Source organism: Poeciliopsis prolifica, unplaced genomic scaffold, assembly GCF_027474105.1.
Source record: "Poeciliopsis prolifica strain line A6 unplaced genomic scaffold, Auburn_PproV2 SCAFFOLD003, whole genome shotgun sequence".
Classification (NCBI taxonomy): Eukaryota; Metazoa; Chordata; class Actinopteri; order Cyprinodontiformes; family Poeciliidae; genus Poeciliopsis; species Poeciliopsis prolifica.
The window spans coordinates 7,689,725-7,710,250 of record NW_026562378.1 but is presented as its reverse complement, the minus strand read 5'-3'; the positions used below and the strand labels follow the sequence as shown (position 1 = coordinate 7,710,250).

The 20,526-nt window shown below is 39.3% G+C and overlaps 1 protein-coding gene across 5 annotated transcripts in view; it reads left to right on the top strand.

Moving 5' to 3' along the window:
- The window catches only part of LOC129352429 (transforming acidic coiled-coil-containing protein 1-like), a 31,711-nt gene extending 11,705 nt beyond the window's left edge, over positions 1–20,006 (top strand). For 2 of the 5 annotated variants that reach the window (XM_055021447.1, XM_055021427.1), the window contains exons 2-14: positions 6,419–6,528; positions 8,737–10,141; positions 11,385–11,420; positions 11,677–11,740; positions 12,398–12,587; positions 13,078–13,136; positions 13,452–13,583; positions 13,706–13,782; positions 13,885–13,928; positions 15,781–15,944; positions 16,027–16,133; positions 16,229–16,349; positions 17,879–20,006. In XM_055021447.1, the coding sequence (XP_054877422.1) occupies positions 8,808–10,141; positions 11,385–11,420; positions 11,677–11,740; positions 12,398–12,587; positions 13,078–13,136; positions 13,452–13,583; positions 13,706–13,782; positions 13,885–13,928; positions 15,781–15,944; positions 16,027–16,133; positions 16,229–16,349; positions 17,879–17,944 (2,394 nt within the window). In that variant the 5' untranslated portion in view covers positions 6,419–6,528; positions 8,737–8,807 and the 3' untranslated portion in view covers positions 17,945–20,006. Of the gene's footprint in view, positions 1–4; positions 88–4,429; positions 5,355–6,418; positions 6,529–8,736; positions 10,142–11,384; positions 11,421–11,676; positions 11,741–12,397; positions 12,588–13,077; positions 13,137–13,451; positions 13,584–13,705; positions 13,783–13,884; positions 13,929–15,780; positions 15,945–16,026; positions 16,134–16,228; positions 16,350–17,878 lie in introns of those variants that run through there. The other 3 variants (XM_055021438.1, XM_055021408.1, XM_055021417.1) reach the window with 3 other exon arrangements.
- The last annotated feature ends 520 nt before the right edge of the window (positions 20,007–20,526 follow it).

Sequence of the window (20,526 nt, the reverse complement as noted above, 5' to 3'; positions counted from 1 at the left end):
GGCGACCGCGGTTAGTACCTGCGTCAAGGCCGTGAAATGTTCACTGTTTGTTTGTTGGTCTTCGAATTCTCTCCACTAAATGGAGCGGTAAGTAAGTCAGCCTTTAAACGTTTGTCCTATGTGCAGTTAAATACGTGTTTGTGGGGGTTTTTTTGGTTGTCAAGCGTGAGTCTTACGTTAAGAGTTAACTTTAGAGTGGACCCTGGGGGAAAACATGGATGCATGCGAGTCTTGTATGGATTTGGCTCGACACTGGTGGGTAATAAATGGACCCGAGCTCTCAGTGAGCCTCATGTATTGGACTACATAGAAACAATCAGTTGGGGGGGGAATCCAGTTGGTCTTAATGAGGTTTCAAATAGGTTTAGAGAAAATTATATCAAACTGGGTCATTGAGAACTTTGAAACTCAACTCGGTGAAGCACATTACATATATTAATAATTACACAGTGAGGGTTTTAAAGGCTGGTGACTTAACAGCTAAAGAAAATGTAAAAACAAAACAAAAAAAAATAAAATAAATTTAGAACTATATTTTCAGACCAGTAAAAAACTGTTTTAAAACACAACTGTGGGGTTAAGAAAAAATATGTTTAATACCTGGTTTAAAGGTTATTTTCAAATAGTACTTTCATCTAAGAAAAACACATTTACATATAACTCTAAGGAGAGTCTACATGTTTTAAGATCCTGTATATGAAAATCACTTGCAGCCATTATGTAGTTGCTTACAATCTTCTGACGTTACTTTGGCCCATTTACCGCCAATATCTGATCTGCATGTAAAGTGCTGATTGGGTAGTCAAGGTTAAAACGCGGGATTTTACTGACATCAAGTAGAAACTAGTAGTCAGTATTATTATGGGATAAAAACGAGTTGAGATAGCTGCTTTATCAACTCGTCATGGTTTACTTTAGAAGACTAAAACCACGAAACAATACAACACCTTCAGAGGACAGAAATAAAAAAGACCAATAAATGAATAATAATAATAAGTATAATAATGAAAAGAGAGGGACTGAGGAACAGGGCCTATTTAGTATGTCTCTGGACTAGACACTGTTTTGCTGCCCTACACATGTTGTTTTCTCAATTATTAATGGAAAGCATTTGCTGACAACACAGAAATCAAACCCTTCTTAAAATCGCTGACCATCTTTTTATTTGTTTGTTTGTTCTGGTATTTTCACAGTTTATCTTTGGCGATGATGAGCACAAAGACTTTGCGTTTTGAAAGGCCTTCTCATCATCATGCTGATCTTTAGTGCCGCCAAGGCTGGGGACACTAATGTCGCTACTTGCTGATTCCAAAAAATCATCTATCTAGACTCCTAAGCCGTGGACTGTACTGAGACAGGCTCTTTTCAGATCATGAAACATTTAATGTACGTCTTACAACAGGGAAATTGATATTGGACACAGAAGGAGGAGCTTGCCTAGTTTGTTGGCGCTTTCATGGCATTAGTACTACAAAGAAATCTCTATATATTCTGATGTAACATTATTATTTTTTTAACAGACAGATCTTTGTTGTCCTCAGTGTATATTTTCAGCACTGGAAAACATTTTAAGGAAATCCAGGTTTCGATTTCAGTGACAGACATTGACCACTAGATGTCAGCGAAGCCCATAAAATCTGGAAATAATTTCCAGAAGACATGAGTAAAAAAAACAACAAAAAAAGTACCATATATAGATTTGAGTTGTGTCCTTTTCACCACAGAGTAGCGGAAAAATAATGCGGTTGTAAGCATCTGTTAGCAGTTTTCCGGCTTGTTAAAAATAGCTCTTTACATTTCCAGCTGGTGCCACTTAAAAGTGGAATACAATATTAGATTCTTCCAAAGGCAGAAGCATGTATTTCATTGTGCTGACTCAAGCTGATTTGAGCCCATTGCTGTTCCTCTCCCTTATTCCTAATTCTCATCTGTATCTCTCCCTCTGGTTAGATTTGGGTTGCTCCTTTCCTCCCGGTCTTCTTCCTCCACTTGACAGTTCTTCCTCCTTTGACCTTTCCACTCCTTTGTTTGTATGTTCAATAATTTCCTGGAATGTCTGGTTCTGTCACATAGATTTACAGGACATAGCCAAAGCCAAATTATGTAGACTGATCTTAGGCCGGCAGGAAGCACTGTTGCATAATCACGTGGCTTCTCTGTTGTCTTTTGTTTTATTTATGGAGAGAAAATATATAAAGGATTGCAGTGTACCTAAAGTAAAAACCAACATTTCCCCCTTTTATCAATTATGTCTTTTGTGCATATTTGTTACAGCAAGGTAAATCAGAAACGACCCACAGACTAAACAAATTTGGATCATTGGTCACATTTTTGCGAAAGCCTAAACAGAATTCAGCAAGTTTGTTTTACGTCGTATTTAAGGGGCTTACTGTTTTCTTGAAAACGCCTGCAGGGTTCCTCTTGCTGTGATTGAAATCTGAGCTCTTTTGGGTTGTGCTTGGATTCTGGTGGAGCGTCAGACGTCTTTGGCAAGAGCTCTGAGGCTCGTGTTGGTGGTGGGAGAGCAGCCTTAAAGAATCGTCTGGCCTTGTCAGCAGGGCTCCTTCTGCTGCCCAGTGATGCTTATAGATGCCAGTTTTAGACAAGAAAAGTGTGGGACTAGATAAGCAACGAGTCAGTTCACAATTTCTTTTTCACTGCTTGGCAAAAATGGTGCTGATTTTGTTTTTTGTTTGCTTTTCCGTCTTTAAATAACAGTGTAATATTTAAGATGGAAAATGTTTGCTGTTCCCTCAGGAAAATCCTTTAGACGTTCTGCAGTTAATGCGTGCGCTGTTCCCGTTAGCTCCAACCACAAGCCCAGCGTTGATCGCAAAAATAAGTGGGTAGAACAGAAACTCCTCCCTTTCTGGTATAATGTGGAAACTCTGAGTCTGATTGAGGTTATGTGTCCTTGCTCCTTCATGGAATTTCAGAAAGTTTGCTCGCTCCGCTGCTGCACAGCAAAAATATCTGGCCATGGAGAGCAAAGCACGGAAAGGTTTCCACCAAGGGAGAAATGAAATTAAGAAATGGCTCAGAAACATTTAGAGTGTGAAAAAGGCTGGTAATTCACAACAAGACTATCTGTGAACACAAGGGTCTTAATTTAGCCTTTCATTGACTTTGCCATTGTTGTGACAACTTTCCAAAATACTCTGCAAAGTATTTTTTAATGACTTCTGAAGAATTGTGTAATTTAGTAAGGACCAATATCATAATTCATGGGATTTGTTTTCATTTACAGAAAAAAATCTTCTACACACACTCTATTAAAAGACACTATTATTACTGCAAAACATTAAAATTGACGACATCTTTTTCAGAACAATTAGGATTATCAAAACTGTTTGTATTTGCTAAATGCCAAAATAATGACAGGTTTTGTAGGTTTTTTTACTCTCAAGCTTAGGAGGAATGGATCAAAAATCCAGGAGACTATTTTTAGGAATTCACAAAAACGTCCTAAAGTTTGAAGACAATGCTATCAAAAATTATTATTATTATTATCATTATTATTAAAATGTATGTAAACTTCTAACATTGAAGTAATGAAAAAAATCATTATTTTTGCCTTTAGTAAATAGAAACTATCTTGTGAATCCGAACTGATCTGAAGGTTAGATTCTGGATGAAAATAAATTAAAATTTTTATGTGTAAACTTATTTATGTGAGCTAAAAACTGAGAGTCTGAAGATATTTGCTCCAAAATACCGAAAGGCAGAGAGACACTATACGCTGTTTGTCACACAAATTGCAGATAAAAGAAAAAAAGAATCAGTTTTCTTCTCCGTCAAACATGCTTCAATCCCAAATCTCCTCAAACCTTAGGCGGCAGGAAGCTTTTAAGTCTAAAAAACCTAGACTTGTGTTTTGACATAGTTTTATTTGTGAGATATAACGGTTTAAAAACATGCTCCAGCTTTTGGGGAATATTTTAGATTGAGTTTATACCAAATTCAAGGTGTGGGTTTTATGTTCTCCGGAGGGATCTGACATTAAACCATTAACCATACCCTGATGGCAGACACATTTTAAGAAATGGGACAAAATGCCAACAATTTTGATAAAAGAATAACATTTTTAGGGAGGTTGTTTGAGGCTGTTTGGTAAAAGTCAACTGAATACGCTTTCTAGCGACGATGGAAATCAGTTTATTTTAGTGAAATGTGTCAAAAAAAAATTTCCAAAAACTTTCACCTGCGAAAGTGAAACTTTCCACAAACGTTTTGTGGTGTGCCTTCCTGAATGTATGTTGAAAGTGTTACGTTCTAAAGAGCACCATTTTTCCATTTACATTTTTCTTTTATGTTAGAATCTCCTCAATTTGTCCAGTTTTTTTTTTTTTTTTTTTTTGGGGCATTTTTTTTGACTCACTCCTCAAATATTCCCAAGCATTTTACTCATCACCATGCCACCGAGTAATTACTCTGCCTAGTGGTTTAGTGTTTCCTCTGACAGATTGAGCCCAGCAAGGTAGTTCTCTTGAGGCTGTCCAACAGAACTGGTTCCCCCGGTCATGCATGCCTTCCTGCCGCAGCGTGGAAGAAACAGTCTACTGTTGAAAGCCTGAGGGAGGGGGGACTAATAAGTCTTTAAGATCCAGCCCCCACATTCCTAACCTCTCTCTGGACTATAAAACACAGAGCCCCAAGAGTTCAGCTCCTCCTCTACCTTCTACTCCTCCCTCTGTGTTTGTTTTGTGGCCCTTTTTTTTTTTTTTACTTCAGAGTAGAGGAGCAGGCTGACAGGGACGTACCATTCTTCAACCACAGGGGAAGTCATCAAAGCAGCCGTGAGTTTTAGGGCTTACAGCTCACTTCCTCCACCCCCACTGCAGTTTTTGCCTGTGAGCTGTTCCGAGGTGGAGCCGGGAGGATGGAGGAGGTTCAGAGGAGAAGAGAGAGAGAGAGAGAGAGTCAGCAAGGCATTTGAGAAACCAGCTGATCAGAGCTGAGGTATTCTGCCACGGAGGGACTTGTCAGCGTGTCTGGAAATTTCTAACAGGTGAAGACGGAAAAGCAGGGTTGAAAAAAGAGAAAGAGAGAGATGTCTCCTCTTCATGTGAATCTGGGAACTCATGGAGAGCTGTGAGAGGGGTGGAAATCTGAAGAAGAGAGTGAGAGGTGTACTGGAAGCCAAGCCCTGGTTACTGGTGAGTCAGCTGGAGGCTGGAGAACTTCGTCGAATAAGGAGCAATGTCTTGGCTGTCTCCGGTGTCATGGGCCAAATGGACGTGGACGGCGGTGCGAGGGGGAGAGGAGGATGGAGAAGGGCAGGAGGCCAACGAGGAAAGGGAGCAGTGGCGAAGGAGAGAAGAGGAAGAGGAGGAGGAGAGATCTCACGGCAGCAGGCAAGTGTTGTGCTGAAGCCCCGAGACTCCAGGCAGAGTGGTTCACATCGTCAGCGCAGGAGGAGTGGGGACTTCTGTCCACGTGCCTCTAACCCACTGGATTGGGAATCTAAATTTTAGTGACAAATTGGTCGAGACATTTTGTGAAGTGCTGGCGTGTCTCTGTTGGGTCTGTGCTTTAAGTTGTCCCTAACTCTCTTTCTTTTGCTTCATAACACCAACACTTATTTCTAACAGACACTCAAATTCACACAGGATTCACTCGAAACCTGCAAGCACGTGTTGTAATCATCAGTGTCTGTGCCTCGTGTCCACGGTGATAATATTATCTCTGCTTCTGTTCCACCTTGATACAAACATGACGACGACTTTCAGGAGACTTCCACCTCTCCATTTCTGCACTGATACAGCATCAGCTCCCTGTATTAATATATTGACCTTAAGGGTCAATAAATTGATTACATCACAGAGATAAATCTGACCTAATCTGTGCTGTAAATTGTCAGCATCGAGAATGGCCCCTATATCTTAAAAGGCGTAATGTTTTATGTTTTCTTCTGCATTTCTCGTGTCATAAACTGTGCCTCTAACCCAGAGTGTGACAGGAAACACTAGGCTGTCCTACATCTACTTCCTCTTTCTTTATGTATGCCTTACTTTGGCTTTGGTTACTCTTTCTCCTGTAGTTTCAGATTAGATAGTGTTACTACGTTTCTACAATGACGAAGAGCGAAGTTAAGCTCAAGATAGATGAGTTTGGTGAATCAAATAAACGTGTAATAAGTTTGAGGTTTTAGTTTTGTATAGTTTTTACCAGCACAGGAGGTTTTGCAAGATCATGTTAACTGATTACATAATAGTCACAAATCCTAGGATTTTTGCTTTTAAAGCTTTCAGTATGTTTTTATGATAAATTCTTGCATAATAACAGTAATAGTAGTACAGCTATTTCTGTTTGAGAAGATGCATCACAACCGCTGATTCTTGGCGTTCGTAAGATGACTTTTGCCCTGGAGCTGTGTGATAGTTTTTCCGCTTTCTCTCATGTTTTTCACGTGCTGCAGCTCGGACTCCGAGGGTCATTTTGACACCCCTGAAGCAGCGACTCCCGTCCGCGCCCCTCAACCCGTCCCAGGAGAGCTGGAGAACAACAACACCAATGCAGGCAAAGCAGGTGAGCGACAACAGGCAGAAGGAGAGGAAAGAAAACAGGAGGAGAAAGAGCAGCCGAGAAGAGCAACATCTGTGGCTCTTCAGGAAACCTGGAGGTTCTTATTAACGGTTCAGAGATCTCGACAATCTAAGGGAAGTGCATGTTCAGAAAGGAATAGTTTGGGCACTATTCTTTTTTTCTCAAAGGTTGCCATGGAAACAAGAGTCATTTGATGTTATTGGAGCGTCTGAATATTTAGTGGAAAAGAAAAAATGCTGTTTGGTCGTGAAACATCCTTAACTTTTAGTCGGAAATGTGATGAAACTATAGCTGCACGCTGTCAGTTATTTCAAAAATGCAGCAAGACATAATTTTTTGATTTGTTTTGTTTTTGTAAATTTGACGTTGTGTAAATGTTGATGTATCCTATTGTATTATAGAGAGTCCATGTAGTGTTTGCCAAAGGTAAACAAGGTTATTCAGCACCTGAGCAGGCAGTGAACTGCCTCCTGTGTGCCTGGTATTTAGGCTGGAATGCGCACAGTTTTTAGTTGGGATTGTTTTTGGGCGTGATCACGTCTGATGCTCCGTCTCTGTCATTTGATTCAATAAGAGGAGGGGCTTGTGGAGGAGTGTGGGAATGACCTTTGCTCCTGAATTCAACAGGTTGAACAAAAGCTCTGAGCTTTGGTTCGCTCTGCTTTGTGCTGGACACCAACGGAGGTCACAGCGACGTAACGTAGCATGTGAGAGCATGTTTTTAGGCGGTTTGTATAGAGAGTTCATTGCATTGTGTGTGAGGCCGCTGCTGGTTCGGAAGAAATAAACCCTTCCTGTAAAACGGCTCCAGCAACTTTTTCTAAAGGTGAGGTATCTAATCAGAAAGAAGAAAATGAATTGCTTTAGCAATGTTATCATTAAGATTGGTGGGATACGACTAATTTCTGGAGATTTTCTTGTCATGGTGGTTAATAATGAGCTGAATTTACCTTCTGGAGAACCTTGAACAGCATTCATTTTTTTAGCTGATTTTTGTTTTTAAATATGTTTTTGGAAAAAACTCAGAAAAAAGTGGAATTTTTTCACAGGTTTGCACAGAATTTCAGAAAAACAGTGCACCGGTGTGATTAACTCGGGCTGCTTCAGGACCTGGAAGGTCGGCTCATCACACTCAAGCTCACTTAGGGTTATGCAGCAAAACAACAATCCAGATGACACCAGCAAGTGCAATTCTGAGTGTTTCAAATGAAGAAGGTCTCAGAGTGATGTAGTCAAAGTTCAGACATAAATTGGATGGATATGCTGTGGGATGACTGATCGTTTATGCTTGAAAACCCTCCAATGAGGCTGAACTAAAACTATCCTGCAGAGAGGTTCAACATCTCGCTCTCTCTCTCTCTCATGTGATTGAAAAATACTCTTCCAGGCATCACAAACCCTTGATGCCAATTGTTTCAACCAAGATAGGCACAATCAGTTATAAAGATTAGGAAGCAAATAACTTTTCCACATAAAGCCAGGTTGGGTGGGACAGATCTTCCCAATAATAAAAATAAACCATGAAATAAAAATTGTGTTTTGTATTTAATAAGGTTTTCTTTGTCTGATCTAGCATGTTTACTTATTTGAAAGGTAGCTGTGACAAAGGGGGCAAATACTTTTTCACAGTACTGTGTTGCTGATTATTCAAGTGTGTAAGGAAATGCACGTGTGTTTGGGATTATGTTAGGATGTCAACACTTGCAACACAGCATGGTGACATAAAGCTGGTTTAAGCAGAGCACGCTCTGCTCGTCTCTAGGCAACATGGTGTTGTATGAACAGGGTGATGATGATGATGATGATGATGATGATGATGATGATGATGATGACAGACATGCTGAAATATGCTGCACTGTCAAAATGTTCTCTGGAGCCAGCATTCAGACCGTTCTGTTATGTATTTAATTTTTATGCAAGACGCAACACAAGATAAGTGAAGGTCTGTTTTGTTTTGTGTTTTCGATTGCGGCGCTTTTGCTTTAATATTGTGGCACTCATAGTAGACATCACCCTGGCAACAGCAGCAACTAGAACAGTTGGCTGGTGAGTAACCTGCTTTCGGTCAACCAATCAGATATCGTCCACATCCAAGTTTACACGTGGCAGCAGAAATCCACTAGCAACATGTCGACTCTTGAAGCATGGTGGTTCTGTGAAGTAATTTTTGGGGTTTTGTTTCTTCTTCAGATTTGGAGCAGGAGGAGAACCTGATAGTGCCTGTTCCTGTCAGGGATCCAGAACCTGCACTGGGCCACAACATGGGTCAGGATGAGCCTGCCGTCCCTGTGGGAGATCAGCTCGAAATAAATGACCAAGACCAAGCAGAGCAGCCCTCGGAAAACTTGGATTCTTTTCCCGGTCCTGATTCAGCCTCACTGAAGGAAGAAACTCGAAGCACAGCTCTCCTTTCTGAGCCATTTGAAGAGACAAACTTCCTCCATGAAGCATACCCAGTCGCAGATCTGGCCCCAGTTCCAGATACTACTTTTATTCCAGAACCAGACTTTGTTCCAAGCAATGAACCTTCAGTTCAGAATCATACTTTTGTCCCTCAACCTGACTCAGTACCAAGCAGTGAAAGCAGTGAAACTGCAGCATCGAGTGCTTCACAGCCTCCAGAGGAGAAACCTGTTGCTGATCTAGAGGAACATCACAGCAATCTCCCCAGCCTTGCAGAACCTACTCAAAAGACAAAAACTAGCAAGTCCAAGCCTCCATCCTTCAAAATAAAGGCTCCAGTAAGTCCTCCTCCTCATACAGATGAGGAACAAGAACTCCCTGTTCCCAAGGCTGCATATAACTTTGACCTTGACCAACTGGATGACAGCTTCAACCCTTTCACCAGTGGCGGATCCAAAATCCAGAACTCTCCTCCACCGTGTGGTTCAAGGTCTCCCCCCAGGCTTCAACAACTTGGGAGCTCGTCATCTGCTTGTGAGTCCACCAAAAATGCTCAAGGAGACTCAGAAATTATAGATCAGTCTTTAGAGGCAAAGCCTGTGGTGCTGGAGTTTGGTCTAGGTGAAGGAACGGTCAGAAAGCCCCCTCCAAAGAAATTAGGAGGGAAAAGGGCAACCAGCAAGACTGCTGCAAAGAAGCAGAAACCAAAAGACTCAGAGACTTTTTGCGAACCAGCACCAGAAGCGACGCATCCTGAACCGGTGTTAGAAACGGCACCAGAATCGCTTCCCCAATCTGTTTCCGAGCCTGTTTTAGAACCACTTTCAGAACCCGTAACTACAGACTCCTCTGCACCTCTGAATCTGGATGATGTTCCTATTCCCAAAACTGGAACTTACAACTTTGACCCCAGTCAATGGGACGACCCAAACTTCAATCCATTTGGTAGCAACAGCAAAGTGAGCAGCTCTCCTGTGCTGCCAAAGGGCTCATACAGCTTTGACCCAGACAACTTCGACGACTCCACAGACCCTTTTAAAGCATCAAAATCCCTGAACAACGAGGATTTGTCCAGCAGCACCTCCCAACCTGAGACAAAGGTAAAAGACCAATGCAAACAGAAGGCAAGGCAGACCCCCGGGGAGAAGAAAGCAAAGCAGCTTCCAAAGAAAAACAAAGAGAGAGCATCCACGTAAGTCTCCTTTTTACACAAAATGTTACAAGCGCGTAGTCCAGCAACCTTCATATTCAGTCATTTTCTTACATCGCCTTGCAAAGGTTTTCACACCCCTTGAACCTTCTCACACCACAAACTTCAATGACTATAATAGGGATTTTTTGAATAGGCCAACACAACATAAGAAGCGTGTGTATAATTGTTAAATAGTTTTCTTTTTTTCCAAACGAAGATCTAACCAGTGTGTCAGACTGAGTCAGTACCTTTCTAGGACTGTGAGGGCTATTCTATTGGTTTATGTCTCTTCCGGTGTTTCACTCCCACAAACTCAGTATTTGGCACATTGTTTTCTTTATTTTTTTTAAAATTATTATTATTATTACAAAATAGCCTAATGGTGCGTTCACACCAAATGAGTTTTGAGCATCAGGCATGTCTGGTTTACGTTCAAATCCTATGTGGAGTATCGGACCCGTTGGACACGCTTGATGCGTCAAATCAAACCGCTCCAAATGGTTCAGATCCCATCATGCTAGACTGTCGAAACGCAGCATGTTTTCTTATGAAAAAGCTTTTTTTTAAGTATACAACTTATAATTATTTACAAACTCATTCTCCCAGATGGCACCCTATTACTGAATTGAGAATTTGAGTGAATTTAGATTGCAGCCTTGCACTGGATTTTATTTATGAGTAAAGGTAAATAAAACTGCTCCCACACTTTCAAAATTTTTATCAGTGAAAATCATTAAAACACCAAATCATCTTTGTTCCATACTTTATAAAATGTCAATAAAATGCACTGAAGTTTGTGGTTGTGATGTGATTCAATGTGACCGAGTTCAGGGAGTAAGAACACCATTTCAAGGCATTGCAAAGGTCTGATCTGGCTCTTCCTTGCACTGATTCACTGCTAACAATAATATGCATACCAAAAGATACTTTGAAGGCACAGAGAATACGCTGCATACCAAGCTACTAATAAACTGAGACATAAATAGATTGGTAATGTGCTTAGTGCTGCAGTGATTAGCTGCATATGCTTGAACTTTAATCTACCAGCTAAGTAACTAACATGCTGACACCTTTTACTCACTCATACCCTCTTCCTTTGTCTCTCGGCTTTCTTTATCCTCCATGGCTCCCTTGTCGAAACCTTCCCTGCTTTATTCCCCTCACCCTCCATCTTTCCTCGTGTTGTGTGTCGCGCAATCCCCCAAAATCTTTGCTTTCGTTGGTCCACTTTTATCGACCTCAGGACATCTGAGCAAGTCAAGTTTCTCTGTTTTCTGTTGTAAGTACTTTCTCTATCAAGGCATGATTCCACTCATTCTCATCGGTGCATGTTCTGTGTCTGTACTGATTGTTGGCATCGAGGTTTTTATCCTCATCACAGCATACTTTAGCATTCTAATTTGCTGTATTTCTTAGCATGATGTTTCCATTTGTCTCGCCAAATCTTATGTTAATGTTCATAGAAAACAGGAAAAATAATAACCTTTCAAAAAATAATATTAATGATAATATATTCTCATTTGCTTGTTTTGCAGGAATTCCTGTAAAGTCCAGAAATATGATGAAAGCGAGTCGCTCGTCCTCGACGTTTGTAGTCAGGTAATGTTTTCTTCTATCTGGTTGCTTCACTGGGAATGTTTTACCTTCCTGTAGCATCACTGCAGTATTTATTATTCAGCTGCTGTGCAACCTCTTGGCCTCAGCATATTTATACACACATACAATCACACTGAGTTACACAAATTGAGTGAGGCATCAGTTTTGTTTCCAGCGCTGCGGTCCAGTCTTGGCCTGATTACAGAGCTGTGACTTATCACTCTGCAGTCAAATATTACTCTGGTGTGCTCATGCCCTCAATAATAAAGAAGATTGGAGAAGATTTATAGCTAAAGAGAACTTTGGATAATTAAGGCTGTCAGGACCAAGGGACTGAGGCCTTAAGTCAATTACAAATTAAACCTTTCCCATTAATTTTAAAAAGGTGGAGTAAAAATACAAAACGCTTCTGTTACATTAATTTGTAGTTTTTTTCCCCCCACAAAATGAATAAATGTTGAATAATTTCATGCAAAAAAAATTAGAAAATTCATCTCAACATAAAAAAAAAGATGCATTTATTTGAAGGCTTTTTTTTTTACACATCTATACTAGGAGAGGTAACAAAGTGGAGAGCACTGCAGTTAAGGATCAGATATTAAACATGCAGAAAGTAAACTCGACTGTAATAAAGTTAATGTCTCCCTCTATCACTTCCAGGGCGAAGACGAAGTGGTGGTTCAAACCCCAGAGATCACTCAGCGGGTTCATCACGCCACAGACGAGGAAAAACTGGCCTCCACCGGCCTGATTGGCCAGACGGCCGACAGTCAGGAAGAGAGAGAGGAGCAGGAATGCAAAAAAGCAACTGTGAAGAAACAGCCGTCCAGCGATTTACCTGCTGTCGATCGTAAGTTCAACAGGGCAGAAATTCTCCTCAGAGGACTCGAAAGTTTAGAAAAATTCATGATATTGAATGAAACAACACCCAAAAGAGATGCTTAATATTGTAAATTAAAAATGTAGCATTGACTGTATGCTACAGTTTTTCAAACTTTTCTCAGCAGCGGCTTTTTAGAACGTCAGACTGCAAAGTTAAAAAAAGAAAAAAAGATTCTGCTCCCGATAAAATAACACTATAACTGAGGAAAAACAACTTTCTGCATCTCTACATAAGGACATATCTTTTTAAGTTGTGCATGTATTGTTTTAGTTTAGTTTAATTGTTTAATGAAAGCAAGATATAAGCTACTCAGTTATTTGTTTTTGAGTTGGTAAAGCTAATTTGGCATTTTTTAACATTATAGGCTAAAAAGAAAAACTATAACTTCAGTTTTTATTGATAGATATAATAAATACAACCCAGTTATTTCTTTGGTGTTTATGTTTTGAATGTCCAGAGATCAAGATTACAGATCATCTGCCAGAGAAGGACACCTTCAGCGAGAAAGATGATATCGTAAGTGCTGCAAAGCGACCACATAAATTATTCAGTGTGACTGGTTTCTTCTGCATCAGTTGTTTTTGATCTCCTTATCTGTTGAAAAATGACGATCAGTCATAATTTTAAATAATAATTTTCATGATGCCTTCCTGACACCACACATATGCCACGCAGACTACACAAATTAAGCGTCCGTTTTGACCGAGTCGTATTCATAAAGAGGCCTGGTGAAATATTTTCCTGCTCCGCTGCGTTTTCAGTTGTTTACGAGTGTGAAAGTTGTTGAATGCTCGCACATCAGCTCACGTTGGTGTTTGTGATCTTCTGCAGACTGATATATCAGTGCACCAGACTGAAAAACTGAGCAGCCGTGACGACCCAGACCCAGAAGCCCTATCGCAAGACGGCGTCCCTCTGACCGAAATGGACAAAGCTGCGGTGCTGACCCTGATCAGAGAGGAGGTATGTCGCTCCCACATGCAGAGACACTGAGCACACAAAATGAAACTTCAATAAGTTCAACTTATTTTTTTGGTTCACAATATCATTCCATATTTTGAATCTATCTATTTCCTTTAAAACAGATCATCACTAAAGAGATTGAGGTCAGCGAGTGGAAACAAAAATATGAGGAGAGCAGAGCGGAGGTTATGGAAATGAGGTGGGAAGCTTCTGTTTCGATGAGAATTTTCCTTCCTTTTCCAGAACGACACAATTCTTCAAAAAATGCTAAAATAATACTGGGATGCTTTTTGTTTGACAGAAAAATAGTTGCAGAATATGAAAAAACTGTTGCCCAGATGATTGGTAAGTTGCTGCCACCTGGTGGTGGATATTTCTTTATACTCTTGTTTATTCCTCAAACTTTTAATCTTAAGTATGTATATTTTGTCCCTGTGGTCCCGAGACACATGTTTCAGACTGATCAGTAACAGGCTACCTCTCTCAAATTTGTAAAGTCACAAAGCCATGTTGGTAGGAGATTTGAATGAGTTTTAGCACAAGAAATATTTTAAAGTGTGTCACTTTAAAATGAAGAGCACAAGGAAATACTTGGTATCTCCCTTTGTTTCCTCCTGCCTGAATGCTGCCAGCATCACCTCTTACTTGTTTTTGTGATCTTTCACCTGCGCTCTCGTCTTCAGGAAGCACATGATCAGTGACACTGAGGTCGAGTTACTAAGTTCAGTAACAAACGCATTGTGAGGTTTTTAATGTCCACTTCTTCTGGGACATCGTGATACAACAAAGGGCCATGATTTTGCTATTCTCTTCTGTGAATCAGAAAATTTTGAAGCTTTTTGTTCTGTTTCAACCCTAAACCTGCATGCATTTTTACTGGGATTTTGTGCAACAAATTAGTGAGCGTGATTTGGAATAACTGTTAACTTTTTTTTGTTAATGAAATAAGATCTGAACAAGCCCTTATCAGATAGTAAAGGAGAAGACTAAATCATGGTTTGGTTATAAAACAACCCATTAATGTAGTGTTGACTCAACTTTGAATAAACTAATCACTCAAACTGGGAACTCTGGGGAGGAGCAATTTCTCAGAGAAGCAGCCAACTTGAGGTATTTTCTCAACATGCATAAAAAGAACCACAGACAACGTTTATTCATTTTCAAACAAGCCTTTTGCAAAAGTGAGAAGACATAGAAAACTGCTCCTTCGAACAGCTCACCATGTGTTCTGACTCTCTTCTTTAAGGCTTGTCGAAGAGGGGCTAAGCAAAAGAATGGGGGCTATTCTGATAACAAGAATAGGAGAACACAGAAACTACGTTCTAAACACAGGAAGTTTCACAAGTGAGGAGTTTTCCGGTAGACAGGAAAACAGCAGCAGAAAACATGTCCAAGGTTAAGACAAAAAAGCAAGTTTTGTCTGGCACATGGTTTAACACTAAACCTTTAAATGAAAAACAAACTAGTAAAACTACTAATGTAAGAATGATACCTAAACATAATTATAGCAACACCAACACTGGAGGAGCTGCAGAGATCAACCAGTTCAGTTCATAGGGCAATTATTAGTTATACGTTTTCAACAAATCAATCAATCAAGTTTATTTGTGTAGCACATATCAGCAACAAGGCAGTTCAAGGGGCTTTACATAAAAAAATCACAAAAATACAAAGCCACACAGTCAACAATTGGGAAAACCGGCAATTACATTCTGTCGGGTCCCATCATTACACATCAAAATGTTGATCCGTGTTTCATTCCTTATGGTTCAAAAGCAACTCTGAACAGGAGGATTTTAGTCTAGATTTAAAGAAACTCAACCTAAATCACCTGAAGACTTGAAGATTACAGTTCAGAAATGTGTTGAAGATCACTGAGATCTTGCACAAAGAAAAATGGGCCCAAAAATTAGTCTCTAGCAATAGAAAGCTACAACTATATCAAAGATTTCAATGCAAATGCACTCTGCACTTTTAAGTTTTTAATGGTGAAACATTTTGACACCGCATGAAGTTTTTGGTTGTGATATGACAAAATATTAAAACATTCAAAGAGTATGAATGCAGTCATTTAACGTCGTGTACTCAATAGTATAAAGACACACTCTGAAAGTTTGCCAAGACGCTCTTTACTGAACCCATCACATGATCTTAGACAGTAGCATGCATTCTGAAGCTATCACTTGTGTGCTTGCAGAGGATCAGCAGCAGAACAAGAGCCTCTCCTCCAGTAAGTCGGTCAGGCAGCTGACGTTGGAGCGCGATCAGGCCGTGGCCGACCTAAACTCTGTGGAGAGATCCTTTGCAGATCTCTTCAGGAGGTATGAGAACATGAAGGGAGTCCTGGAGGGCTTCAAGAAGGTTGGTTGTGAATATTCTCAGATGTAGAGCATAGTCATGTGACGTAAACATCCACTGACATGCCTTGTAAACGTGCATTCAGAATGAGGAGGTGTTGAAGAAGTGTGCGCAAGATTACCTACTTCGTATCAAGCAGGAGGAGCAGCGATATCAAACGTTAAAACTGCACGCTGAGGAGAAACTGGACAAGTGAGATTTACTTATTTCCTTAAATCTTTACGATGAGCCACAACGTTTGCCTTCATTTAGTTTTATCCTCTTGTCGTTAACGTCCTCCCTGTCAGGGCCAATGAGGAGATAGCCCAGGTGCGCGCAAAGGCTGACACAGAGAGCGTGGCGCTGAATGCGAGCCTGAGGAAGGAGCAAATGAGGGTGGAGTCCCTTGAAAGAGCTGTCCTTCAAAAGGTATGGAGACTGTAAAAAATATACAACAGATCCACCTCACTTTGTGAGTCTGTACTCTGGGAACGCTAGAAGACCACTTTGTGCATTGTTAGAGGGAAATGTAGATTTTGTTTTGTGTTTCTCAACTGTTAGTGTGAGAAAAGATGCTTCGTGCAATGTGCTTCAGCATTAGTACGCATTAATGACTGTTTAAATGGTACGTAGGAATTATGAAGGAAAACAACTCAAACCCTGTAGCAATTTGTGGTTTTTGTTTCCATAACACGGTTCAAACCACTTCAACAAGCTTCACTGGTTCCCATCAGCGCTCTTTGCTTTGCTTATTTTTTTTATCTAAACAGTGGTGGAGAATGTTTGATTTTTTAGATTATGAACCGTTCCAGGGAAATGGATTTCTTCTTCTCTTTTGTTAACAGTATTCAGTTCTTGATTGGATGTTTTTTGGGGTTTTTTTTGTTCATGGTTTTAATGTATTTATAAAGATACCTAATCTGTGAGAGTTTTAATGTGGCAGTCACCCACTGGTGCTGGAAGACTAACACTCCCACTAGCATGGACACGGTTTTCACGCTGTCTAAAATGCCACAATGTAATGAATAATCAATATTAAATGTGTCATTTGTGCAATTTAATGAACTGGTCAAATATATAAATAGAATTTCATAAAATCTGGAGTCATAAAATCCTCAAATAGATCTAACAGAAACATTTAAATACATGTGATGATGCAGTACATTTCATAATCGTACAATAATTCAACTGCGGGCTAATTAGAGACGGGGCTTTCTATTAATAAAATAAAAACATTTTTAAATGCAGCATATTTAATTTATGGTGTATGTAATCAGTTTTGTTTTTTACTGTTTTAATTAAATAATTTATTGAAAGATTAAAGTCGTTCTTCTTTCTTTCATTGATTTATTGAGTCGTGGCGCCGCCACCTCTAATGTAAATTCACTCTCCAAAGTGCTGCTGCAATAAAACTCAACACTAGAGGGCAATGTTTCACTTCAATCAAGAAGCTTAGTGAGATTTTATTTTGGGTCATTTCTAACATTTCTTCTCACAACTCAAAAACAGGGAAAAAATAAATACACAAATAAACAATATATAATTTGTGTCAATGCAATGGCAAGAACACAATGTATACAAATTCTAGCTAAATCTTAGACAAATTCATAAAAAAGTAAAAACTGATCATCAAACCTTGCTGTATTTGTTTGGCAAATGCTGTTTATACCTATTTTTATTTAAAAGTGTGAAAAACACAGTTTTAGCTTCACGCAACTCCCTCTATCTGATCTACATTTGTTTTTAATATTTGTCCTGAACTTTGCATTTTTTTAAACGAACCTTTCTCGCTCAATTTATACTTTGACTCTTTAATTTCCCAGCATTTGTACACCATCAACGCAGTGCCGAATTTTATCCAATGTGCTCAATATTTCGTTTGCAAGACGACAATGAACTGATTTGTTTATAATTGTTGAAGCGAACCTCAAAGTTTCTCTTTTTTTCGTACCTGATAGAATCAAGAAATTGAGGAACTGACCAAGATCTGCGACGAGCTGATCGCCAAGCTGGGAACAGAATGAAAGACGTTCAGTTCATCAGCTCCCATCACTTCATCAGTTCCCATCTGCTCAAACTCTTACAGCAGCATGTGATATAAATCCTCCATACCAGCACAATTCAGCACATGTTTGTTGCAAAAGCTATGAGATATCACCAGGTGTCTATCATTTTCACCATTATAATTACCAAATGTTTGAAGAATAAGTATCATCCTAAGATGTAAAGATTTGTTGTTGATTGTTTGTGCATTGCTGTTTTGTTTTTGTTTTTTATCCAAGAATTTCCATAGTTTTTTACTGCATGTGTTCAGGAACTGAGGGAGAGGACGACACAGTTCCTTCTTCGTTCCAGCACACTTTCATTTGAATGACCTCTGTTTGAAGGCTGCAGAAAACATATTTATACTGAGTGCCTGAACTGATTGAATTTTATTATTTTCTCTGTAGAATTCTTACTGCCTTTTCTTTTGATGTTGTTCATAAAAATATATATATATTCGGACTTTGCTACATTGGCCAAAATGTTTTCTCTGATTTCTGAGTGTAGAGCATTTCTTTGATTTGATCATATTCTCATTATGCAGTAATTGTACCCATGTGCCATATTGCCTTTTTTAATTCCTAAACTTTCCTGCATGAGAAAAAAAATCTCCCATTTTTTTCTGGTTTTCTGTGAGTCGAGATGTTTCTGATGTGACTCCTTTTCAGTTCAAGGATAAACCTTAATTTTCTCATTTCAAGCCGTTGCCAACTTGTACTGTATGCAGTATAATTCCTGTATGATCAGTATATTTTGAACTTGAATGCATTTGCAGTGGTATGGCTTTCCCTGTGCTTCATAAGGTGTTGAAGACCTGTATTGTAGGGAGCAGATGTTTACCTTTACTCTCATGAAAAAAAAAACATCCAGCTAATTTTGCGGTCAAAACTGTTGTATTTGGCCTTGGTGTATCACAAACTTCAACAGATTTTGTATGAAAATCTTTTGCTTCTGCACAATCAGATGCCAAATATCACAGTGATCCGAAACGGACTTTGGCGTGGCTCCACGTCCTGTCGTGATGTCGTACTCAGTTGAAGCTGCTTTTCGAAGGAAGTTCATTGTTGTGGTAAAATCTGTATATTTTATACTTAATGGAAAGAACATTCAGAGTTACGTCTCTAATATTTGTAAATGTAAGAACGGAGTATGTCCTGATTATATGTTAACTGTTATATTTTGTGGATTCCTGAATAAATGGATAAGATTTAATAATATATCAATACTTTTTAAACGGGACTGCTGGGAATTTGAAAGTGAGGTTCTGCGGAAAGGTTAAAGACGGTTGAGGAAATATCGCACGGAATCTTCATTCAGAATAAATCTAGATTAGTTTGATCTAGAAACTGCAACGAGCAGATAGTCCAAGCTGTTCGGCGTATAAAAGGCCATCAGTGTATTAAACTATGTGATAAAAACAGCGACGCGTAGGCAAAAAGAATCATTCATTCAAAAATGAACCGAATGCTAAATCTTTGGGGTTTTTGCTGTTTTTCCTCAGTCACATGTAAACCCTAAGGTGATGATGGTCTAAACACAACATCCTATCTAAATCTTTTTTATACCAACATGGTGAATACGCTTTGTGTAATTTCAGAAAACCAGTGTGGTTGAGTAATCTTTATGAGTTTGGCTTTTGCTGCTGGGTGTTTAGTCTGCTTCAGTGTTTCCTAGTTCTGCAGGAGCTTGGCTGAAACACAAACTCTTTTTTGTTGTTGTTGTTGCTTTTCTAGTCTCAATCATTGAAAGCTAGAAATGTGATGGAAAAAGTGGTACATTATGGGCTTAGGAAAAGATCCACACACTTTTGAAGACATTTCTAATAAACAATCTCTAAACTGTAGAGCGTGCTGAACATGCCTACATTGTGCCTCTTGGGTTCTGTTGACTTTTACTGAAACATGTAATTTACCGCAGCAGCCACTAAATGTGAGAACAAACTCAGTATTTGCATGCAATTACTTCTACAAAAGGCTGAAAATAAAAGTGTATGTTTGACATGCTCCTGCATGCAAACGTGTGATTAAAACAGTTTTATGATTATACGTTTGGGTTACAAATGCACATAAAATGTGTTCCTTTCGAGGATTTAGCATGTCACAATCGTCTGTCGTTTGTTTTTTCTTGCGTATTCTCTCCACAAGGGGGCGTCCTGGAACAGCTCAGGGTGACTAATCACACACAGGGTGTCAAAAGAGGAGAGTGGACTTTCACTACACCTTTATTTTATAAATTCTATAAATCTATGTTACATTTGTGAAATGATTCTAATTATATTAAATATTTTTTAAAGTTGTCTGTGAATCTCCGACTAGAAGAATAACTACTACCACGAATTGGTAATTAACAATCTATGCTTTCATTTTCATGGTTTTGATTAGAAAGGGTATTTGTATTATATTATTTGAAAAAACGTATTTTAGAAAGGCAACAAAAATACCTTAATCCGGTGTAAAAGCGCTGTGATTCACTCGTTGCAAGAAGACTTTCCATAGTGAGTCGGGGAAACGGTATCAAGTCCTCCTCCTATGGATGTCACACGGTGTTTTGTAACCCTGGTGAT